This window comes from Hypanus sabinus, chromosome 30, assembly GCF_030144855.1.
Source record: "Hypanus sabinus isolate sHypSab1 chromosome 30, sHypSab1.hap1, whole genome shotgun sequence".
NCBI lineage: Eukaryota > Metazoa > Chordata > Chondrichthyes > Myliobatiformes > Dasyatidae > Hypanus > Hypanus sabinus.
This window is the reverse complement of record NC_082735.1, coordinates 11316575-11342953: the sequence shown is the minus strand read 5'-3', so window position 1 is coordinate 11342953 and position 26379 is coordinate 11316575. Positions and strand designations below refer to the sequence as shown.

General features: G+C 40.1%; 1 protein-coding gene across 4 annotated transcripts in view; it reads right to left on the bottom strand.

Annotated features, from left to right (window-relative positions):
* Positions 1-8589: 8589 nt before the first annotated feature.
* inpp5b (inositol polyphosphate-5-phosphatase B) overlaps positions 8590-26379 on the bottom strand; it is a 194884-nt gene continuing 177094 nt past the window's right edge. For all 4 annotated transcript variants that reach the window (XM_059954331.1, XM_059954328.1, XM_059954329.1 and 1 more), the window contains 5 exons: positions 24588-24704; positions 24365-24449; positions 21833-21960; positions 18590-18701; positions 8590-16143 (listed from right to left, as the gene is read on the bottom strand). In XM_059954331.1, the coding sequence (XP_059810314.1) occupies positions 16016-16143; positions 18590-18701; positions 21833-21960; positions 24365-24449; positions 24588-24704 (570 nt within the window). In that variant the 3' untranslated portion in view covers positions 8590-16015. The remainder of the gene's footprint in view (positions 16144-18589; positions 18702-21832; positions 21961-24364; positions 24450-24587; positions 24705-26379) is intronic.

Here is a 26379-nt window from a genome sequence, read left to right as displayed (position 1 = left end):
TATTTGAGCTATGCCTAGCCACACAGTCATGTGTATATAGAGAGTAGAGCAGTGGGTTAAGCACACACCCCTGAGGTGCACCAGTGTTGATTGTCAGCGAAGAGGATATGTTATCACCAATCCACACAGACTGTGGTCTTCTGGTTAGGAAGGATCCAATTGCAGAGGGAGGTACAGAGGCCCCGGTTCTGCAACTTCTCCATTAGGATTGTGGGAATGATGGTATTAAATACTGAGCTATAGTTGATGAACAGCATCCTGACGTAGGTGCTTGTGTTGTCCAGATTGTCTAAAGCCGTGTGAAGAGCCATTGAGATTGTGTCTGCTGTTGACCTACTGTGGCGATAGGCAGATTGCAATGGGTCCAGGTCCTTGCTGAGGCAGGAGTTCAGTCTAGTTATAACCAACCTCTCAAAGCATTTCATCAAAGCATTATCAGTGAAGATGACAAGGTGCTACATGGCAGTCATCTAGGCATGGTTAAAATTAAAGCGTCATCTTGAAGCTTTGTCTGGCAGCCTGCGATAGAGCAGCAGCTCAAGCAGCTTGCCGTGCACTGTTCAGGATGCCGACGCAACTAGAAGATGCCAAAAGTAGAGCCTTTCCATCTCTGGAAATGGCCTGCATTGCTCTGGCAGAGGACTCGTGGATTTTGCCAGACCATTCATGGGCACAAAATTCTTGGTAGTAGTGTTTGCAGCTACAAAGTGGCTAGAACTGTTCCCAATAGCCTCCACTACAGCCTCGCACACTGTTGACGTGTTGACAAGCCTCTTCTCAAGGACTAGTGTTCCAAAACAATAAGACAGTGACAAGTTGTGGAAGAGTTTCAATCATTCCTGGAAACATTACTCTGCACTGTACCTCCCAGCTACAATGGCTTGGCGGAAGGGTTTTATTCAGAGTCTAAAGAATGCACTGTAATGTAAACAGAACACACACTAGCTTTCGACTTTCTCCTTGCACTTTGTATTGCAGCACACTCTACAACCAACAACACACCAGAAATGCCGTTCCTGGGTCATCCCTTACACTCACACTTATACGTTCTCAAACCTGATCTCCGAATATGTATGCTGAGACGAATTGAGGGCAACCTTAAACCTTAAACAAAGAGGTTCAATGTTTCAGCACTGGACAAGTGGTCCTGATGTGTGGCTACAGAGCTGATCAAAAGTCCCAGAGTCAACTCCTACAACCACCATGGAGGAGACCTCAGAACCTGAGATTGTTTCACAGCCACAAGTCTCTCCTGCCAAACAGAATGACCACCCTTGTCAGGAAAGACATTATCCCACAAGAGTAAGAAATCCTCCATAGTGATTAAATCTTCAGGCCTTAATGGGACAATGTAAAATTTATTATGCCGTGTATTCTATTTAGCGGTTGTATGATATAAATTTACACATGTGGAGGCTGTCTAGCATGTCCAACGATGACAGGAAAACTGTGCGGGAGGGTTTTTAAAGCAGAAAAGCCATTGCACTGGGGCACTCTCTCAACTTCAGAAGTCCAGGTCTAGTGGTACAAACTGGGGTCTCCTTGGTTGCAGTGGATGGTCGTGATGACTTCCGTGCCGTGGCATGTCCTTCGCTCTCCATGAAGCATTGCAGTACTTCCTAGCTGTTGAGTCTCCCTGTAGATCCCATGTGCCCAGTCTGCTAGAGCTGTTGCTAGGATCTCACCAGGATATGAGGCCACCGGCTACCCTCACCCAGTTTTGCCTGGCGGAGGAAGCAATGCACTGGGGCGTGGTTGCTGTCTCATGTAAGAAGTACTTGGAGTCACAAGTGAGAGCCAAGGGTACAGTGGGGACTAAAGGAGAGGGTGACGCCCTGGAATGGACTCAACAAGCCCCTTTAGCAGAGGGGTGCTATCCCTCCCTGGACACCCTATATATATCTACACACACACACACACACACACACACACACACACACACACACACACACACACACACACACACACACACACACACATACACAGACCCATATAATTTGAGTGTTGTGTAAATAATATTTCAGTGTTATTTGAGTAATATTGTAAATATATTGTTTAGCATTCTTTCTTTGTTTAAACAATTCATTACGGGTTATATGCAAAAAATCCTCAATGGCATGCATTATTACACCACCACACCTCACTAAAAGGTAAACCTTTGTATCTCAAGGCTCCTTTTCGATTAGTTTTTATTTTTTGGAGTTACATTATTGCCCGTAAGAACAAGATGCACAGCAAACAATGTCGTTTATAACGGGCTTCATTTTTGCCTCATTAATCTTCACATGGACTCAGTCACAGCTGTGAGAAGATGAATGAAAGAACTGTTCAGACACAATGTAGATAGATAAATATTTGAATACGAAAGAAGTATTGATAGTCCAACAGAATAAAACACAAAATAGAGACCTGTTTCTTTCAGGTGCTATGAAATGGGTTGATTTTATGTGAGGTCAGACTGCTTATAACGTTTCAAATAATTCCAGAGAGATTTGCTTTGGATGGCTAATCCCTGTGGACCACTTTGGACCATGTACATTGTTGGAATGAGGGAGCACACATGCTCTCCTCAGTGCTACTCTGTCACCCTCTGTTAAAAAAGTGAGAATTTTATTTTGAATGTACTGAGTAGGTACTTCCCTTATGATATTAATTGATCGAAAATCCCAAGTTTTCTCTGCATGCACTAGTTAACTGAAGTCTTTTGAGACTGTAATCAGGTTGCTATAAATGGCTTTTGTGTCCTTGAAGTACATGGGAAGAGATAATTGGATCATGTGTTGAATAGTTTAAAAATATTACAATGATATGGTGCCTTTCTCTGGACTTTTACAAGTACAGTTATTCAATATAATATTATAATCGGCCTGATTGACCTTGAAGCCACAGTGCAATAAAAAGCTTAACATCAAAAAGTATCGTCCAAACTTCCAAAATTTGGGTTGATACTCTTAATGTTTGAGGGAGCAAATGCATTCAATCCAGGCAATGTGCTGCAGGTGCTCAGCAAGATAAAGCCATCATGGCTTATCAAGCTGGGCAGGTTTTTACAAATGTGGCGGAGAATTTTGTGATTACCTTAAATGGGATTGCATGGACCATTTCAAGAGTTCACAAATACAAAAACAGGTAAGAAATCAAATAAAGACACATATTTCTACTGCAAGTACATTTGATTCCTCCACAAAGGCAGGATGTAGGAATGTCCACACCAAATCAGCTTTCCCCAGATAAAATACTTGTATTTCAAACTCTTGCCACGTAACCTGTATGATTCAGGTTAGAAATGTACAATGGAGACCACAGATTAGTTTTCAAGCATGGGTCATACAATCTCCACACCACCTTTACCCCTCTGAAACAAAACTCAAGAAAACAAGTAAAAAATAGCAAGAAGAAAGGGCCAGATGTCCTGATATGTAAACAACTTAAAGCTATATTTTGTTAGCTAATGGTCTCTCAGAGGATTTTTTTTTTTGTTTTTTTTATTATATACCTAGGTTTGCCTTGTTTATTTGTAAATTGTATCATCCATGATTTGGGAATACTCATTTATACTGTAATCATTGCTTATGTATTCTTTCATGTTCAGTTGAAATGTGTATGTTTGTAATCCCATTATCTATGTATCAATTTTATTTTGTTGATATTAATAACAATAATAAAAAGATTGAAAAAGAAAGAAAGCATCCTATGGACTTGGACCCCAAGATCCCTAGATGCAAAAATCTTTAAAGGTAACATGACAAGTAGAGAAAACAATAAAAATCGGAATACTGCATTAATACCACATGGCATACAACACAAAGGGCTTGTGTTCAATCTTGATAAAGGAACACCAGTTAGAACCAGATGAAATAACATATTTGTGAACATGACACCTCAGGAAAGATGCCAGTTCCCGAAGAGGACATGGAAAACATTTAGCAGAATAGCTTCTGATCTCCAGCATACTTATACAGCCATATCGAAAACTGAAGATTGAAAAAGAAATTTTGTTAGTGGAACTGAACTAATACTTGACAGGAGATGAATGATTGGGCTGTGGGAAAAGAGCACATAATTAAGACCAATTGTTGAGCTCTACCATTTTTGGTGTATCATTCATCAAGCTGCTGAATCTCCTACTAAATATTCCTATTTTTTAACAACATGGGCACAATTTCAAACATATCAGAATTTTCTGAATTATCCAAAATGAATGCATTAACCACCATTCATGATGCAGCCTGCATACTTCAAACACCAACTTTTTCTTCTCGGCTGACCCTTGTATATTTATAGCTTCTTTTTGTTAAATTAACCAACTTTTGTATTAATTCTGGCACTAATAATAGAAATGCACTTTTGTTCAGATTTATTTATCACAAGTACATCAAAATGTAGAGTGAAATGCATTGTTTATGTTAATAACACACATCCAAGGATGTGCTGGGGACAGCCTTCAAGTGTCATCATACAGTACCTATAAAAAGTATTCATCTCTCTCCCCCTGGAAGTTTTCATGTTTTATTGATTTACAACATTGAATCACAGTGGATTTAATGTAGCTTTTTTTTTGGTTATTGATCAACAGAAAAAGACTTTTGTGTCAAAGTGAAAACACATCTCGACAAAGTGATCTAAATTAATTACAAATACAAACCATAAAAGCATTAATTGCATTTGTACTCACCCCCTTTAATATGACACACCAAATCATCATTGGGGCAGCCAACTGGTTTTGGAAGTCAAATAATTAGTTAAATGGAGTTCTGTTTCTGGAGACCCATGTGTAGTCAGGGGGTTTCAATTGATCATAGTAAAAATACACCTGTATCTGGAAGGTCCAACTGCTGGTGAGTCAGTATCCTGTCAAAAACTACACCATGAAGACAAAAGAACACTCCAAGAAACTCCACAAAAAGGTTATTGAAAAGCACAAGTCAGGAGATGGAAATTTTCAAGTCACTGAATATCTCTTGGAGTACAGTTTAGTTAATCATCAAGAAATTGAAAGAATATGGCATAGCTGTAAATCTGCCTAGAGCAGGTCGTCCTCAAAAACTGAATGACTGTACAAGTAGGAGACTAGTGAAGGACCCCACCAAGAGACCTACGACAACTCTGGAAGAGTTACAAGCTTCAGCGGCTGAGATGGGAGACACTGCACATACAACTGTTGCCCGGTTGCTTCACCAGTCACAGCTTTATGGGAGAGTGGCAGAGAAAGCCACTGTTGAAAAAAAACTCACATTAAGTCTTGGCTGGAGTTTGCCAGAAGGCATGTGGGAATCTCAAGTCAGCTGGAAGAAGGTTCTATGATCTGATGAAACCAAAAGTGAGCTGCTTGTCTATCATAAGCCAAACACCATACATCATCAAAAACACACCATCCCTGCCGTGAAGCATGGTGGTACAAGTTTCCAAACAACATGACAAAAGCATCCACCTGATATCTCAAGCAGTGTTCAGAAAGATGATCCTGGCTTTTGAATGTTAGCTGAGTAGTTCTGGCTTTGTTGAATGGGTTCCAGAAAATATTTAAAGACCTTTTAAGAATGCATAAAACTTAACATGTACCTAGATACTGGATCATTTAGAGCTTTTTTCCCCTTAAGATCAAACCTATATAAATGAAGATCTATTTCACCTGTAGCCAATTGCACATACGTCTATTGTCAGATCAAATCATGCTAATTAGGAAATTTGATTAGGCACTTCTTGTTTTGAGTTACCCTTGTGACCCTGATGTAATTTCCGTGCCAGGATCATGGTGATGTAAATTTTATACAATCTTTTAGATCATTACAGTGTCACCTGGCCCATAGGTGCATTAATTAGGAAGCTGCAGGCAAGTGAAATACTTCCTGGACCCCTCTCAACTGCATTCCTAACTCTGTTCCTCCCAGCCTCCCACAACAGCCCTCGCACCTGTGACCAGCCCGACAACCCTCCGTGCCTCTGCCTCTTCAGGTGCTGCTGATTTCTGCCACTGTTCTCCTTTTCCTCTGCCCTCCCACCCTACCCATCGCTGTTACCCTCTATCAGTGATTCCTTTGCCACTTAATCAAGCCAATCTCCCCAATTTCACCACTACATTTGAGAGTGCAAAATTGTGCAGTGCTTAATAATTTGAACCTAAATCCCAAATGAGTTTTGCTGCAATGGAACAAAACAAAAATTGTTCATCAGTATCAACATCATTCCAGTGTACTCTGTCAGATGCCCTGTAATTTCTCAACAACATATTTTACAGAACAAATACGGGTCCTCTGGGCAAAATTCTGTTTACAATTATCTCTAAAAGAAACCTGTTCCTACCCTTCTAGATGTAACCCAGCAGAAAATCCTCCTAATGCATTCTCCCTCATGAATTTACCTAGTCTTTCCTAATCTAATAAATTTGTTTGTTTCTCCTTGTGGCACTACATTCTACCGTCTAACCACATTTATGATTATGCAATTTTGTTAGAACCCTTTACTGGTTTTATTACTGATATATTTATTCTCCCTACAAATGAAAAAATCTTCACAATAATGTCAGTCAAGAGCCTGATGTAAATTCAAGCTTGGAAAAAACCACCTTTTAGTGATAAACTGATGTTTATACATTTCAAATTCTCTGTTGTTCTTAATTGTGGAATTAATGTGGAAATTGTGGAAGTCAATGCTCTTTCTTCCCAATGTGGATGGTGTCACATTTTTCTGTATACTTCAACTCCCTTGTTCATTCACTTAACATATGTATATCCCCCATGCATTCTTCTCCCAACCCACACTTGCACCAGCTTTGTATTATCAACAAACGTTGATATATCATATAGTGTTTCATTCATATCATCAATATAGATTATGAACAGTTTGGACCACAGCAGCAATTCCTGTAATATTCATCATCAAGCCCATCTTGTATGCTATCTTATCAAAGACCTTCATGAAATCCAAATATGCTATATCTGATTCCACCCACACCCCCCCCCCCCCCCGCCACCTTGTGTTGGCGTGTGGCCTAGTGGATAAGGCATCTGTCTAGTGATCTGAAGGTCACTGGTTTGAGCCTCAGCTGAGGCAGCACGTTGTGTCCTTGAGCAAGGCACTTAACAACACATTGCTCTGCGACGACACCGGTGCCAAGCTGCTTGGGTCCTAGTGCCCTTCCCTTGGACAACATCGGTGGCATGGAGAATGGAAGGCTTGCAGTTTGGACAACTGCCGGTCTCCCATACAACCCTGCCCAGGCTTGTGCCCTGGAAACCTTCCAAGGCGCAAATCCATGGTCTCACGAGACTAACGAATGCCTATATACTGATTCCCCACAATCTATTGCGATGGTTACTAAAATTATTTCCTGTTAATAAATCCACATTGCACTACCCAAAGTATTAAGCATCTTATCCTATACACCCTATCAGATAAGCCATCCACAAATTTGACCTTAGACCAGGCATTTTCAAAATGATAATAGTAAGATCTTTCAAATTAACAATGTAATTGTTAACTCTGATTATATAAAATTTATCGCTTAGAAATATTTCAGGTGGTGCTATGACTTTAATTTTCCTACCACTGCAATAAATGGGCTTTCAGTAGCACTATTCATGCCACAATTCCTCTTGCACTAATGACTTTCCTTCAGTGAACTTTGCTTTCATAAGATTTGCTTGTAACTTTTCCTAACCCCGTGATTCCATGTTAATACTACACCGCTCTCATATTCAATTATATACCCACATTCCCAGAGCAACCATCTGTGCTATTCCTGCCTCTTCGCTTGAGGCCCAAACTAATCATGTTGAGGGGTTTACCCTCACTTTACTGCACCTTAATCCACACATTTAACACTCCCAGAGATTAGTTGAAAGTGACTTCCTTTGTCAGTGTATTAGCTGCTCCCGAACTCATCCTGTGGGGTTTTATATAACTTGCATATTAAGGGTCATTTCCTGGGTTCATTTGAGCAACCACTTACAGTGCTACAAAAGCAAATTAGAGACTGGATCTGCTGCAGGGAGTGACCAACAGTTGGACATTCTGTGATTTCTCCATCTACGAGATATTTTTATTTATTGAGATACAGTGTGGAATAGACCCTTCCAGCCCATTGAGCCAACCGCCCAGCATTCCCCTGATTTAATCCTATCCTAATCACAGGTCAATTTACAATGACCAATTGAACTACCAACTGGTACGTCTTTGGACTGTGAAAGGAAACTGGGACACTCAGAGGGAATGTATGTAAGGGCAATGCTGGAATATGCGGATCAACATGCACGATGTCTGATACTATCCTTAATAGAGTTCCTTAAGGAAGTAACATGCATAGTGGCAATCAGTCTGCTAAACTAATTACTTGATCTTTCTTCCTGAACCCAACTTGGGCTGGCAGAATCTCTAAAACCCCGAATAAGCTGCATATCATAGCCTTAATAGTCCACAGACAACAAGATTTATCATGGGGCAGAAATGTTGCTGTGAAAGTGAAAACCTGGTGCAATGTAACATGTGAAGGAAGGGATGTGAGGGGCAATAGAAAACAGAGAAATTGTTTAGATCTTGCGGAATGTTCAGCTTTGAGTCAAAGTCACAGTACAGAAAGCAATACACAAGTATATTAAATAATGTTTATTTGTCCTGTGCACTGACAAGCAAGATAATATGAACAGTGACAAAGACACCCACCAATGTACAAATAGTTTTGCAATTCGGTCATATGAATGGAACACTCTTGGTTGGTCCTCCATACAGAACAGAATCCCAGTCTCAAGGCGCATTGCACATTTAAACAGAGACGTAACGCAAAGATTTTTACTCCTCGTACGCGAAGGATGTGAGAAATAGTCAATTCAATTCAGAGCTATTAGCTGGCTTGCTAGAAGTGTTGCGTAATAGCCCATTTGCTATGAACCAGCAGAATTTTCAGCAGTGGCTAAATAAAAACCCCTACAAATAACAACAGTTCCTCTTTGCAATTTTGCTGAAGCTTCTTTCAAGAAGATAATTTCTGTTCAGCTTTTAGTGGCATGTTTTAATCACCATCTCCTCTCACAGAAACTTGAAAAGTGGACGGTATGATTTCTGCCACACAAAACAGAGGTTACACTGCCACAACGGAGACACAAGAGGTTCCACAGATGCCGGAAACTTTAAACAACACACACAAAATGCTGGAGGAACGCAACATATCAGGAAGCGTCTATGGAGAGAAATGAACAATTGATATTTCAGACAGAGACCCTTCATCAGGGTTGGAAAGGAAGAGAGCAGAAGCCAAAATAAAAAAGATAGTGGAGGGGAAGAAACACAAGTTGTAGGTAATAGGCAAGTCCAGTTGAGAGGGGGAAGGTAAATGGTTGGGGGGTTGAAAGAGAATGAAGTGACAAGCTAGGAGATGATAGGTAGATGGTGCAAAGGGCTGAAGAAGAAGGAATCTGATAGGAGAGGACAGTAGATCATGAAATAAAGTGAAGGTAGCAGGGAACCAGGGGGAGGTGATGGGCAGGTCATAAGGACAGGGAGGTGAACCCCTTATTTCCTGGTCAACTCTTCAGTTCCACCTGCTGAGTTCCTCCAGCATTTTGTGGGTTTTGCTCATGGCTTTGAAAATGAAATGCTGAACTACACAGTTCTGACAATCAGACATGAGAACTCATGACACTGACACTGTCACCTTTGGAAATTCTATAAAGCAATGTGGGAATATTCAATAGATCTGGAAACAGCATCTGCACACTGCAGATTTAATTAGAATGGATGGGCCGCTTTAAAAAAAATACAATGTCCTCGATTGGCAAAGCTGGTCTGCTCTCAGACAGCTTGAAACATAACTGTGGTACAAACTAACATACCCCATTTGCTCCAAAATTGGGCCAATCATGTCAGGAGCTATGTGAATTAACTTGCAAGTTACATTGATGGAGTGTGGAAACACAGCTGGCTGTGTAATATGAATGTTATTTCCAATTGCATTTTTGTTTTTATTATTTCCCTGTTTTATCTCACTTTATGTACCTTTCAGAGGTTTTCTTTAAGCTGTATGACCTGATCGTCCTGTCAGATTTTATAGTGTACCATTGCTGCCTCTAGCTAATATGAAGCCACTATATACACATTGTTTTTCTGATTTATCTAGGATATTAGTTACAACTTTGACAATGAAATATTGCATTATTAACTTGGGCAGATCATGTCACATTGAGTGGAAGGTACTCCAATTTCAAAATTCCTACCCTCGCTTTCAAATCGCACTAATCCCCCCTCAAGTATCTGTGCTCTTTCGATTCTGGCCACTTGAGTGTCCCATATTTTAACTGCTAAACCAATAGCAGCCAAAATTTTGGGTGCAATGAGTCTAAAGATCTTGATCTCCTTTCCGAATTCTTTCCACCCCTCTGCTCTCAGGATGCTCTGAAGCCAAATGTTTGTCCGTCTGTTCCAGTATCCCCCCCTCAAGTGAAGAAATACATGCAGGCCACTACTATTCTCAGTTCAAACCATTATAAAATAATGGAATTATATATTAGTTGTAAAGCTAAAGATTAACCATGCATTAATATTTGTTAAACATGAATTAAACAACAGCTTATACAATGTCTTAAGCAGAATAACATACTTGGGACATTTTATCAAAGTCTTCCCAGAAATAATTGGACATTGAGGGAAAAAAGGATGGTAGAAGTGACGATATGTTGCATTAAAAGGCAGGTTTTATATACGAGGGGTGATTGTTAAGTTTGTGGCCAAAGGTAGGAGTCAATTTTAGAATACCTAGCAGATTTATTTTTCAACATGGTCCCCTCCTACATTTACACACTTAGTTTGAAGTTAATAACTCCTTTTCTTCTACCTTGGGCCATGAACATATCATTCTGGAGGTCCAAGATCCGTATGCTCCATGACTGCTGGACTAAGTGTGTAAATGTAAGGGGGACTATGTTGAAAAATAAATGTGCTAGGTTTTCTAAAATTGACTCCGTCTACCTTAGGCCATGAACATATCAATCACCCCTTGTATATATTTTCTCCGCTTATTGCTTTTTTATTTCTCTTCTGTTTGTTTTTAAAGCCTCCCAGTTTTCTAGATTCCCACTACTTTGTACTGTATTGTATGCTTTCTCATTTGATTTTGTGTTCATTTTGTAATTAATTCATAAAAGCAAATCCCCACTGCAACACCAATGAGACTGACAGAATTGAGGGTGTGTCCTACTACACACAAGTTCTGATGCAGGCCCATGAAGAATCACAATTCTGCTGTTAATCACCTTCATGTTGATGCCACCTGCTGAGCAGTTTCTTTGGGGTTGAAAAGTGCAAATATTAGCTGCCAGGGACCTGAATCTGCATAGTTCAGGTTTATGAATTTTATCAATATCATAATTGCTCAGAGGGCACCATACTTCATAACAGCTTGTCCCAGATTTAGATTTCAGGTATTGGAGGACACCCACTCAATAGTAAAGCTGTATGCAGATACTCCCCAGGATATGGCAAGGTTTTTTTTTTAAAGGATTTCACTACAGACAAGGTTTTAAATGCTATTGATGGTTTTATAAAGAGCATTTCTGCTGGCATATAAATGTTATGCCTCTAGATAGGGTTCACAAAATGGACACCAGCATATTCAGTAGAATATATGCTTCTTTGGTTGATGTGGCAAAATTTCAGCTGGGATCAAGAACAGCCACATGCATTCCGACACAACTGGCAAATCCACGCTGCCAATTGCAAATGCTTATTCATTTGTGGACTGATGGGGAGGACCTGTATTCTTTTCACCTCTGCTATAACAGCAGTTGCTTTGACATGATAGGTTTAGACTTTATAGTTCAAAGTTAAGGTATAAATGTTTCCAAATACTGGGATTAAGATTGAATCCAGGATTACTGCCAACACAAAAGGCAGTGTGGCACATCTTTGTTCACCCAGCGGCTTTGATATATAATCCTTACATCCCTGACCTCAACTTTGTTTTCTCTTTGTACTTTATTAAAACCTGCCTCTTTAATGCAGCATTTGACCACTTCTATCTTCTTTAATAACTCAATGTCCAATTATTTCTGGGAAGACTTTGAGGCGAGTGGGTGGGGTTAAGAGAGGAGCAGGGGTGCATAAGAGAGGGGGTGGAAAGAGAGGAAGGGGCGGAAAGAGAGGGGGCGGGTGGAAAGAGGGGGTCAGAAAGGAAGGGGTGTGGAAAGAGGGGGTGGAAAGAAGGGGGGTGGAAAGAGGGGGGTGGAAAGAGAGGAGGTGAACAGAGAGAGTTGGTTGACAGAGGAGGGTGGGGAAGATGGGCAGAGCAGCAAAGGGGAGAGATGGAGAGAGAGGCAGATGGGGAGAGGGGGAAGGGGTGAAGGAGAGAGGGGAGCACAGAAGGAGGAGGGAAGGAAAGAGGAGAGGGAGGAGAGGGGGAGGGGAAGGTGAGAGACTGGACAGTTAGAAAATGATACTGGAGAAGTAGCGATAGGGAATAAAGAAATTGCAGACACACTCAACAGGTATTTTGCATCAGTCATCACTGTGGAAGGCACTAGCAGTATTTCAGGAATTCAGGAGTGACAGGGGCAAAAGAGGGTGTAGTTGCTTTTACTAAGGAGAGGATACTTGGGAAGCTGAAAAGTCTGAAGGTAGATAGGTCACCTGGATCAGATGGACCACACCCCAGCCTTCTGAAAGAGGTAGTTGAAGAGATTGTGGAGGCATTAGCAGTGATCTTTCAAGAATCACTAAATTTTGGAATGTTTCTGTAGGACTGAAAAATTGCAAGTGTCTCTGTTTTTTTTTAAGAAGGGGGAGAGGTAAAACTCAGGAAATTATGGACCAGTCACCTTCCCTCAGTGGCTGGGAGTCCATTTATTAAGGACGAAGTTTCGGGGTACTTGGAGGCACATGACAAAATGGGCCAAAGTCAACGTGATTTCCTTAAGCAGCAATCATGCCTGACTAATCTGTTAAAATTCTTTGAGGAAATAACTGGCTGAATAGACAAAGTCAGGGGATCTTGTTTACTTGGATTTTCAGAAGGCCTTCGACAAGGTGCTGCATGTGAGGCTGCTTAACGAGATAAGAGCCCATGGTATTACAAGAAATATACAATCAGGATAGAAGATTGGCTGACTAGCAGGAAACAAAGAGTGGGAAGAAATGGGGCCTTTTCTGATTGGGTGCCAGTGTCTAGTGATGTTCCGCAGGGGTTGGTGTTGGGATCACTTTTTCCATGTTAATGGATGACAGAATTACGGCCAACTTTGCAGATACACAGATATGTGGAGGGACAGGTAATATTGCAGAAGCCTTAAACATATTAGGAGAATGGGAAAAGATGTGGCAAATCAAAAACACAGTATTGCAGTATATAGTCATGCACTTTGGTAGAAGGAATTTTCTAAATAGGGAGCAAATTCAGGAATCAGACTTGCAAAGGGACTTGGGATTCCTTACATATTAACTTGCAGGTCAAATCAGTGGTAAGGAAGGCAAATGCAATGTTAGCATTCATTTTGAGAGAACTAGAATATAAAAGCAACATGTACTGCTGAGGCTTTACTAGGCATTGGTCAGACTGCACCTGGAGTATTGCGAGCAGTCTTGAGCCCCTTATCTAAGAAAGGGTGTGCTGGCAATGGAAAAGGTCCAGAGGCGTTTCATGAGAATGAAAGGGTTAACAAATGAGGAGCATTCGATGGCTTTGCTACCCCCCAGGTCTCATCATAGATGAAGCACCAGTAGCATTATACTGCTTACTCTTGCACTCGTATCACATAAGCACCTTATTTTTTGTTGATTTATTTGTGATAATATTACTTTACATGCTACGTGTGTGAATTCTGTGGTGTGCACCTTGGACTGAAGGAATGTTGCCTCGATCGGCAGTATGCACGTACAGCTGAATGACAATAGAAGAACCTGGTGGAGTTCAGAAAAAATGGAGGATCTCATTGAAAGGTCTAGATTGGACATGGAGAGGATGTTTCCAACAGTGGGGGCATCTATGATCAGAGGGCATAGCCTCAGAATGGAAGGATATCCATTTAGAACAGAGATAAGGAGGTATTTCTTTAGCCAGAGGGTGGCCAACCTGTGGAATTCATTGCCACAAACAACTGTGGAGGCCTAGTCATTGGGTATATTTAAAGTGGAGGTTGATAGGTTCTTTATTGGTAAAGGTGTCAAAGGTTACGGGGAGAAGGCGGAAAAATGGTGTTTAGAGGGATAATAAATCAGCTTAAGTTTTATCTAACACTAAAGACCACTCATTACCAGATAATCATTTAAGTGAAGCTTTAGAACAATTTGAGTTATTTAATATTGTGTAACACAAATGGAATGCATCAGCAAAATGAAAAGAGCAACCACAAAGTATGCCTCTGTTACATGGATTAAATGAACTGAAGCAATTTGTGTAACTGCAATGCCAGAAATAATTTACAATATGGTACAAAATAGGTACAATATGGCACAAGCTGCATTATGGTAGACCTGAGATTGAAATGCAGGTGATCCAAGTATGATTTCAATGGAAAAATTAAAATGTTACAGAAGCCTGAATATACACACAGCATTTCAGGAACACTTTCTTCCCCTCCACCAGCAGATTTCTGAATTTACAACCAACTCAAGGAGACAATATTTTTCCCCCTCTTTCTGCACTACATTTAAGTTTTTTTCATATATACACTTATTGCAATTTATAGTTTGCAATGTATTTATTATGTATTGCAATGTACTGCTGCTAGAAAACAAATTTTTTGAAATATGCCAACGATGTTAAACCTGATTCTGAAAATTCACTGCAACTCATTCCAGTTACAATTGTTTGCCAAACTAAAATACCTACTACATTCTCCCAATAAGATTTAATGTTGGGTTAAATATTTTACCCGAAAACAGCAATGTTGCTCAGTTTAAATAATTTACAATAATTTAATATGCTCATTGTTTGTCTATCTAGAATGAAGGGTCTATAGATCAATGATTTAAAAACTCATGCCGAAATCTTACGTTGGTAAAAACACTATATTTACATTTCTTGGGAAATATATTATCAGACCGAACTATGATAAGTAAATGCTTCATGTGATTCCCAAATCTGTTTCAAAATAGCTGAAAGGGGAAAAAAATTTCAAATGAGAGCTGGTAATCACATTCATCTATTCAAAATTCTTGCATTTTTATGTGTTGGTCCTAAACTTTGATTACGGAAAATTTCTTTGCACGAATCACTCTTGGTTTGTATTGAAATAAAAAAGCTCTGCTGTTTTACTAGGTATAGTCTCATCATTGTATCAGCTTCAAAAGACAACAACTATATTAATGGCTAAGCAAACTTCGCATGACTGTAGTTCAATCTCCACATTCCCACAGCTTAATCTGCAGTTGTAACTTTTCAGTCGTAATGACATGATTACCACTTCCTTCCAATTCTTTCTAGTGTTTGGGTTAGATTAATTGCAAGCAAAATTTTGACAACCTTCAATCAGTTATTGCTTTCACCTTTTTCTAATGGGGTGATACCCAGAAATCGCCATCAAGGAGTTGTCCTGTATAGTCTTCCCATTTCATAAAATAGTAGAAAATTTCTGATGCAGGAGGTCACCTGTCTCTATCATAAGAGATCAACAAGCTCAGAGCTAGTGTGGAAAATACAGTTTTAAGGGCAACTCTGTCACCAACTGTAATGGAAAATCGTTAAAACAGTTTGCCCAGAGAAAGTGAGCATGGAGTAATCTGTGGGGATTTACTTGTAAACAGTAAATAACTATTAACATACAAAACCATTAGTGCTCTGCACTTGATGCATAACAAAAATGAGACATTAACACAGTTTCATTGAACTTTGACAAAATAGAGGGAGAATCTCTCCAGCTCAAACACTAATAGAAAGTTACAGTACAAACATCAGAACTCATGCTTCCAAATATCAAAATATTTGCATCGCTCTACATTTGTCTTGAATTTAATAAAAAAATAGTCTTGTCTGCAAATTGTACAATTTTATTGAACTTTACAAAATAATCTATGTTGGTCAGGTTGAGTTACTTCAGCAACCATCCTTCTGTATAAGAAAATGTGTAATGAACAGCTGTGCTGCCTTCTTAGAAGCAATTGACTCATACTTATTTACTGCATTGGGAGGTGGTCTCAGCAATAGAGATCCGAAGATGCTTGCTGTAGAGAGAAGAGAGTGATTTATAAACTTTAAATTGTTGGCTGTAATTCTGACTACTAGTACCAAGTTGATGCTTTAATTTGCATTCTTTAATACTGTAAATCAATTCTTTAATACTGTAAATCTATATGACAATTATTTTAATCAGGTGCATTATACCACTTGCTAAAAACGTTTTATTTCTGCAATCTCTCAACAATACGGATTGCTGGAATAACTTATACCTGCTATAATCAGGCTGCTTATTCTTATATGAAACTATTTTGAGTACATTTTGGTCTTTGTGCAATAAAATAAATATGATAGCTATTCATGATAATGTGTGATATAATATATGATCATAAGTATACCACCTTGGATACTGTTGGGGAAGAAATGACCTACCAGGGAGAAGCCAGAGGTCCTGGTCCACATTGGTACTAATGACATGGGTAGGTTGGGTGACAAGGTTTGGCATCGTGAGTTCAGGAAGTTAGGTGCTAAATTAAATGATAGAACCTCAGGGTTGTAATCTCAGGATTGCTACCTGTGCCACATGTTCATGAGGCCAGAATTAAGAAGATTATACAGTTTAACATTTGGCTAAGGAGCTGGTGTGGGAAGGGTGGGGGGAGCTTAGAATTTTAGAATATTGGACTCTCTTCCAGGGAAGCTGGGACATGTATAGAAGGGACTGTTTGCACCTGAACAGGAGCGGGACTAATATCCTAGCAGGAAGGTTTGCTACCTTTACTGGAGGTGGGATGGGGGGATTAAACTAGAGCTGCAGGGGGACGGGAACTAGAACGCCAGAACAGATAGTGAAGTGTCTGTGTCGTTAAGCCTACATACAAGAAAAGGACTCAGAAGGCTGAGCACAAGCATGGTGGGACTGTGCTGGGTATACTTCAACGCAAGGAGTATTGTAGGAAAGGCGGAGCAACTAAAGGCATGGACCAGCATATGGAATTATGACACGGTAGCCATAAGTGAGACTTGGTTCTAGGAGAGGCAGGACTGGCAGCTCAATGTTCCAGGGTTCTGTCGTTTTAGACGTGATGGAGAGGGAGGGATGGGATTACTAGTCAGGGGAAATATCACTGCAGCGCTCAGTCAGGACAGACTGGAGAGTTCATCTAGTGGAATACTGGAGGACTTCAAAAGTGAAATTTTGAGAGTGCAGAGTTTATGTGTTCCTGTCACAATAAAAAGAAAGGATTGCAGATTAATAAAACCTTGGATTTCGGGAGATAGTGAGGCCCTGGTTAAGAAAAAAAAAGAGGCGCATAGGAGACGAACACAAAGTCCATAAAAGTGCGGCAAAGCAGCAGTGAGGCCATGGACCCTATATAGATTACAGAGGAGGAGGTGTTTCCTATCTTGAGGCAAGGTAGAATGGATAAATCCCCAGGGCACAACAAGGTGTCCACTCAGACCCTGTTGGGGGCAAGCGTAGAAATTGCAGGGGCCCTAGCAGAGATATTTAAATCATCCTTAGCGACAGGTGAGGTACCAGAGCATTTAAGGGTAGCTAATGCTGTCCCATTGTTTAAGAATTGCTCCAAGAATAAGCCAGGACCATTACAGGCAGGCGAGCCTGACATCAACAGTGGGAAAGTTATAGGAAGATATTCTAAGGGACCAAATATATAAATGTTTGGATAGACAGCCACTGATTAGGGATGGTCAACATGGCTTTGTGCATGGCAAGTCATATCTAACCTTCTTCACTCAGAGGGTGGTGAATGTGGTAGATGTGTTATATAAATTTGGATAGGTACATGAATGGGAGGGGTATGGTCCAGGTGCAGGTCAATGGGATGAGGCAGATTAATGGTTCAGTACAGACTAGATAGCCCAAAGGGCCTGTTTCTGTGCTATAGTGTTTCATGACTCTATGAAACAACATTGCATCAGAAAAAAACTATAAACTTGATTCACTGACTAACAAGATTTAAAGTAACCCTGAACATACTGAAGCTCTGGTTCTTAAATTCAAGCAAAAGCTACAGCTGATTAAAAAGAATGCCACAGTACATAGCTATAAGAACTATTAACTCACAGCTCTGGTGACCCACATCCAATCCTCATCTTCAATGCTGTCAGCATGGAGCTTCTCTCCCCACTCCTGGCCCAATCACCTGATTGTTTGACCCTCCCAGCTTGTCAAATGCCCCAACATCTAACTGGCTCACTTCCTCAGTTGGCCAAGTTTCATTTCGTACTTGCAGAAGTTCCACTTTTAAATCATAACTCCCTTGACACTCCACACTCCCTCATGTAAATGAGACCTAAAGGCAAATTAACAGGGGCTTCTCAAACCTTACGGTTCTGCTACAGTGATCTTACCAAGAATATGAAGCTCTAGGCCAACATATCATCTAACTCTCAATATATAATTCTCAAGTTAGACTGATTTTATTTTTTCCCAACACAGTTACCTATAATTGCCCAAGTATAGCTTACCAAGTGTAGAAACATCAAGGTTGTTGGACTTTGCATTCTTCAGAAGTTCTCGAAGGAAAGCTATTAAATAGTTGAATACTTTCCGATGGCATTGAGATAGCATAGAGATAACCTAATTAAAGAGAAAGAACAGCACAAATGTACGATATACTAGGATGGATTAACAAAAATATACTTCTTCTCCAGTATACTAATTAAAGAATTCATCAATAAAACCACATTTATACAACATATCTAACATAGAAAAGCACCCTAAAGAACTTCCCAGTAGAGAAATGATGTGGGTATCAAATGTTTTGAATGGCAGTTGAATTAAAATTTGTTCAAAGCGGTGGATTTTTGGCAGGCAATTTAAATAAGAGAGGAACTGGAGAACTGGATGAATTAGGGGAGCAAAGCAGTTGAAGGCTGCATGAGCAAAGATAAGTGAAAGGACTAGATCCAATGAAGAATGCACTGGGGCAAACAAGAGACTGAGATGGGATTAGGACTAGATGGAGCAAAATGGTATCATAGCATTGGAAGAGAGTACTGTTAATGGTGGTTATTCAGCTTCACCTTTCTGTCTGCCGTTCTATCAGTCCACAACTGATTACCTTCACCAACATTCCTTACCTACTTCACCATTCATTATGACATTGAATTTGGCTTTTTTGACACTGATCAACAGAAAAAGACTGTTAAGTCTCAAAGTGAAAATAAATCTCTATAAAGTGATCTAAATTAATTACAAATATAAAACACAAAGTAATTTATTGCATAAGTATTCACTCCCCTTTAATATCACACACCAAATCATCTGCCAACTGGTTTTCGTTAACCGGAGATCTGATTTTGGAGACCTGTGTACAGTCAAGGTGCTTCAACTGAAGTTTGTATTTGTACTTAATTTAGAACACTTTGTGGAAATCTGTTTTCACTTTGATGTGCTAGAGTCTTTTTCTGTTGATCAGTGTCAAATATACCAAATTAAATCCAATATGATTCAATGTTGTAAAACAATAAAACTTGAAAACTTCCAAGGGGGAGAGAGTACTTTTTACAGGCACTGTAACACTTCTTTATCACTGATTCTCCCATGTCTATTGGGATTTATATATCTAAAGTAGCGTTCTTTGGAAGAGGGAATAAAGGTGTAGGCTATTTTCTAAAGAGGGTGAAATTTCAAAAATTAGTGTTGCAAAGAGACTTGGGAGTCCTTGTGCAGGATTCCCTGCAGGTTATTTTGCAGGATCAGCCAGTAGTAAGGAAGGCAAATGCAATGTTTGCATTCATTTCGAGCGAACAGGAATACAAGAGCAAGAATATAACGCTAAGGCTTTATAAGGGATTGATCAGACTACACTTGGAATATTGGGGCCCTTATCTGACATCGGAGAGGGTCCAGAAGAGGTTCACAAGAATGAATCCGGGAATGAAAGGGCTAATGTATGAAGAAGAAGAAAGCGCTTAATTCCGAGTGGAATCATCAGGATACCGTCATGACAGCAGTTTTTTAGCTGGGTTTATTTTTTTACGAGGCTGAGTTGCTAGTTCGATGCTCACCCAGCACGGATGGAAAGCATGCAAAGGAGCCGGCTGGATTCGAACTGGGAGCCTTCATTCCAAAGTCCAGCGTTGATGCCAGTATGCCACCAGCTTGCGGCTAATGTATGAGGAGTGTTTAATGGCTCTGGGCCTGTACTCACTGGAGTTCAGAAGAATTCCCCGGTGGATCTCATTGCAACCCATCGAATATAGAAAGGCCTCGATAGAGTGGATGTGGAGAAGATGTTTTCCATATTGGGGGGAGTCTAGGACCAGAGGGCACAGACACCCATTTAGACGAGGAGGAATTTCTTCAGCTAGTAGGTGGTGCATTTGTGAAAGTCATTGCCACGGACAGTTATGGAGGACAATTCATTGGATACACTTAAAGCATAGGGTTCTTGATTTACCAAAGGTTTTAGGGAAGAGGCATGAAAACTGGGTTGAGTGGGTCAATAGATCAGCAACGATGGAACAGACTCAGTGGGCTGAATGGCCTAATCCTGCTCCTGTCTTATGAACTTAGTTTAGGCTCTAAACCAACCGCGGTCTAAACACATCCCACTGGTGCTAAGAAATAGGAGGACATCTCCAGAGAGGAATAAACAGTTGACGTTTCGGGCCAAGACCAGTCCTGATGAAGGTCCTGGTCTGGGTGGTCTTGACTCAAAATGCCAATTGTTTATTCCTCTCCAGATACTGCCTGATCTGCTAGGCTTTTCAGCACTGGCCCTGCCTACCTAATCTCTACTCACACGACAAACATATCACTCCAGAATCAATTAGACACACCTTCACACCACTCTCTCGATCAAATGTACATCATCCATAAGGAAGGGTGATGATGTCATTACGCAATATTCAAGATTCAGTCTCACCAGGCCCCAGATAATAAGTATTTTGAATAGGGCAATTCCACTGTTGTACTCAAAACTCTCTTTCAGTTCAAGACAGGATAAGTTTGACTTAATTATGTAATGAACTTGCAAGTTAACTTTCAATGATGGTGTGTAACAATGCCTAGATCTTTCTTAATACCAACACTCTTCAGTTTCTCACCACTTAAAACTTACTCTGCTTTTCTACTTGTTTATACCCAAAGTGAATGATCTCTCACTCTTGTATTGCACCTGCCATGTCCTTGCCCATTCATTTAGCCAGACGCTTCTCAGCAACTTCCTCACAATGCTACAAGAAGATAGGTGTACTGATAAAAATGGGCTTCAGATGAATAGAATAATCCCTTGGCCATCTACCTTTTAACTGAAATCCTGCTTTTTGATACCATAATCAAACTTTTCCCCCAGTCTTTGGTTGTATTATTTATTCAGATTCACACTTCTTCTCTCCAGATCCCTTTCCAACTGTGAAGCTCTGTATTTATGGCTTCAGTACTTCCAATATAAATACTTAAGGAAAATTCTTGTTCATCCCCAACAGTGTCCATCAAGGACAGAAGCAAGGAGACACATGCAAATAATAAGTGGATAATTGTAGATGTTGGGAAGATTAGAATTAGCAACAGGGTTAGGCAGCACTTATGGACAGAGAAACAGAATTAACACTACAGGTCAAAGACCTTTCTTAAGCACCAGAAGTTCCAAATTTGCGGAGTATTTCCCAAAATCCTCTGCTTAGATCTGCATACAATTAAGCTTATACACAGAAAATGGGAATGCATATAGCCCAATTTCGGCTACCAGTTACGCTCTTTACCTGCTCAGACTGAATGCGGCTGCTGGAACTTTCCAAACACTTGTCATACAGGTTGTAATTGATGATGGGCTCAGGAAGAGCATCTAGAAAGAGCAACAATGCTTCGCATATGGAATGGTTACTGCCAGCTGCAAATGCGCGTTAAGGAAAAAGATGGGGAGTTTCACATAGCTTACATTTGGGAAGTAAATGTGTCCCTTTAAAAATCTTACAGAGGACAGAATGAATGCAATAAGAGTTCACCCTGGGATGATTCTGGGTCTGTCATGTACTCACTAACAAACAGAGCAAAGCAAAGGAGAGGACTGCAGACTGGCACAGCTGGTGGAGCTGCTGTCATAGACCTACCAACCTGGGTTCAATCCTAAGGTCCAATGATACCCATAGGGAATTTGCATGGTCACTCTCCAACACAGTTTCCTCTGGATGCTCCAGTTACCATGCGCGAATAATAAAGAACTTCATTCCACAGTGGCCAATGTGGGCGGCTCCCCTGGGAATGGAAGCAATGGTGGTGAGCTGGTCGCCTGCGCTCAGTGCTAAACTGCAGTTATGTTCTGGCATAAACCCACGCCAAGTTTGTCCTGGTGTGGCAAAGATTTTAGTGCCACTGTTACAAAGCTGCAGAGACCGGAATTCAATGTTGGCCTGGGTGTGTTCTTTTGTAGAGATTCGGCTGAGCGTTCTGATATCCCACCACATCCTGTAGACACACCAGTTGATTATTTTGCATTTGCTGCTTAATGGACATAAGTGGTGAAAAGAATGAAAAGGGAATGGAAACAAAGTAAGCTACAGTCCCACAGGGAAATGAAGAGATTGGGGATGGGAGCCAGCACGAACCTGAGGTTGAAGTGATAACTATGTAAAAAAGAGGCCAGCGCTATCAGTGATTTCTATATCCTACAAGTGAATAAATAACAGCTTTTATGCTTAATTGTCCTGGTGTTTTTTCCCCAGAAAAAGCTAATCAAAATCAAAGGGGTTAGCCTGAGGTGAAATGCACTTTGCAGACAATATTTGTCAAGTACACGATCCACAATCATTAGGCTCCTGCACCAGTGCGTTAACTTTACTTTCCTCACACTGAACTGATTCCACAATGTACAGACTCACTTTCAAGGACACGTTCTCAGTATTTTTTTATTATTTATGCAATTTGTCTTCCTTTGCTTGTTGATTATTTGTTAGTCTTTGGTTATGCATAGTTTTTCATAAATTCTATTGTAGTCCTTTAATTTCCTGTAAGTGCCTGCAAGAAATATGAATCTCAAGGTACAGTAAGTAGTATTTGATGCCAAATACTTTGATAACAAATTTACTTTGACAAGATACTAAATGGATACTGGGGGGGGGGGGTGTAATTCTAACTAGAGTTTGCCTCTATTGCATCCTCAAACAAGTGTCCTTTACAAGCTATTATTTACTTCTGAAATGTAGGCAATGTTAATACATCGGTAGAAAAAAACTTTATGCACATGCATACACTAATACAAAAACATTCTTGACCTTGTGCAAATAAGCAATTTCAAATTCCTAGACATTGATATCTCTGAGGATCTACCCTGGGCCCAATATATCAATGCAGTTACAAAGAAGACACCACAGTATCGCATAAGGAGTTTGAGGAGATTTGGTACGTCACCAAAGACACTTACAAATTTCTACAGATGTACCATAGATCACCAGCTCCATACTGGCAGCCAGTGGCTGTGTTGCCTTCTGGTTTGAGGGATCGAAAAAAGCCGCAGAGAATTGCAAACACAGTCAGCTCACGGGCACTAGCCTCCACAGCATCCTGGACATCCTCAAGGAGCGACGCCTCAAAAGAGCAGCATCCATCAAGAAGCCCCACCCTTTATCACCCAGGACAAGCCCTTTTCTCATTGCTACCATCAGGATGGAGGTACAGAAGCCTGAAGGCACACACTCAATGACAGCTTCTTCTCCTCTGTCATCTGATTTCTGAATGGACATTAAATCCATGAACACTACCTCACTTCTTTTTTCCCTCTCTTATTTAACTTTTTAATACATAGATTTCTTACTGCAGTTTACAATAATATTTGTTTTATTATTACGTATTGCAGTGGACTGCTGCCACATAACAACAAATTTTCATGACATATTAAACCTGATTCTGGTTCTGATGAAGGCAGGTACCGAGGACTTGGAAACAAAAGAACTGCAATCTTTTCAATGAACAAAAGGGAATCCAGGATCAGACAATCCAACTGACATGAGAAACCACCTATGGTATGCGTACTGCTATATAAAATCGCAGACTAATAAAGCCCCTACTGTTTTAACATCTCACAATTATTTTCTTCCTTGGAGTCCCAAAGAGTGCAGTTAGGATCTTGTTAATATGTTTAATGAAAGAGAATAACTTCCATAATTGCTCTTTTCTGCTGAACGTCTTTTACATCCTGCTTTCTTCATGCATCAATTATTCACTCTTGTTCAGTACTCAAAATACAATGATATCTACAAATCACTAAGAAAACGTAATTACAAATTAGAAAAGGATACGGAGAAACTCTGGTATTCCAGTATCTAAACAGTCTCTTATCTCCTCAAATTCTGACTTCAGTCCTGGTTGCTGGAACAAATCTCCCTACAAATAATAACAGCATTAATGAGTCAAAGGCACAGCACATATACGTGGGAAGACTATATGAAAAATGAAGGACATAAATCAAGACTCATTTTGGAATTAATTGTTACTACAGTGAACTTGTTTTCACAATAAAACCTGGAGTGAAGCATTGCGATGCAGGTGGTCGACCATTGTCCAAATTTCTTTTGGCATATCAAGTTCCACTTCATTTGGAAAGCAGTTGATATATTTGTTCTCCATTGCACTTCTTTCCTATGGGTAAACAAATTGCATTATAAATAAAGTGCATCTTTTATACTTAAAAAAAAATAACAACAGTCTACCCATATTCAGTGGACTTGCAACCCTAGCATATTGTCTGTATTGGAATATTTTCCTCTTTCCCGCCGTAAAATCCAACAAGTGGAGATGATCAAAAAGGAGACTTTTTCTTTCAAAGGCAATTTCCTCACAGTGTGCAGTCTACAGGCATGGGAATTCTGATGGCATTGTTGGCAGAAGTAAAAGGGTTGTTGTTTTAATTAGGTAGAAATAATGTTACATTCTTTGATAAAGTATCATTGTACAAGTATTAGTTGAAGAGACTGTCTTGCCAGTTTCCAAGTGAATTTCTTAATTGACTTCCCGCTGTGAACCAGCAGCCTGGAGTTTTTGTACAAGTAAAGGTGACCCCCTACATTACAGCTGTTCTGATTGTGTAAATTTACTCTTATAGAATTCAAAGATCACTACTCAAAAAACCTGAGATAAGGAATAAAATTCAGTCTTACAGAACCTATGTGGGTAAAAACTAAATATATAAACACAAAGTGCAAAAAAAAATTTCATCTATTTACATCTTCTTCAACTCGCATTTCTTGATGTATGAGTAAATATACTGACTTCTTTTATAGCACAATGGTTAACTTTACGGCCCAGCAGTTTTTTTTTAAATCCCAGGAGTTACTATATTTTGTTGTGAGTTAATCATTAACATATCAAAATTTGACATGTGTACATCCTATATGTCTCATCTATATACACTCAATGGCCACTTTATTAGCTACACCTGTACACCTACTTTTTAATGTAAATATCTAATCAGCCAATCATGTGGCAGCAACTCAATTTATAAAACTGCAAGGACCTGGACCCACTGCAATTGCCTATCACCACTATAGGTCTACAGCAGATGCAATCTTACTGGCTTCTCCATTCATCCTCGGATCAAAGTTCAAAGCAATGTTTATTATCAGAATACAAACTACCCTGAGGTTCTTTTCCTGCGGGCATACTTAGCAAATCTATAGAATAGTCACTGTAAACAGGATCAATGGACAACAAACTGTGCAAGTGCAAATATAAATAAACAGCAATAAAAAACGAGAGCATGAAATCACAAGATCAAGAGTCCTTAAAGTGAGACCATTGGTTTTGGTAACACCAGAAGTGGAACACGTGTAGTTATCCCCTTTTGTTCAGAAGATTGATGGTTGAGGGGTAGCAACTGAACTTGAAGCTGGTGGTGCGAGTCCTGAAGCTCTTGTACCTTCTACCTCATGGCAAAAGCAAGCAAAGTTCGTGGCCTGGGTGGTGAGTAACTTTGATGATGGATACTACTTTTCTACGGTAAAATTTCCTTCAGATGTGCTCAGTAGTTGGGAGGGCTTTACCCACTAACTTTCGTAAGATTTTCTGCTCAAAGACGTTGGCGTTCCCCTACCAGGGATACAATGCAGTCAGTCAGCACACTTTCCACCCCACATTTAAAAGAAGTTTGCCAAGGTTCTTTATGCCATGTCGAATCTCCGCAGACTCCTGAGGAAGTAGAGGCGCTGTTGTGCCTTTTTTGCAATTATATTTATATGATGGGTCCAGGACAGGTCCTCTGAGTTAGTGACACGCTGGAATTTAAAGTTACTGACCCTCTTCACCTCTGATGATTACT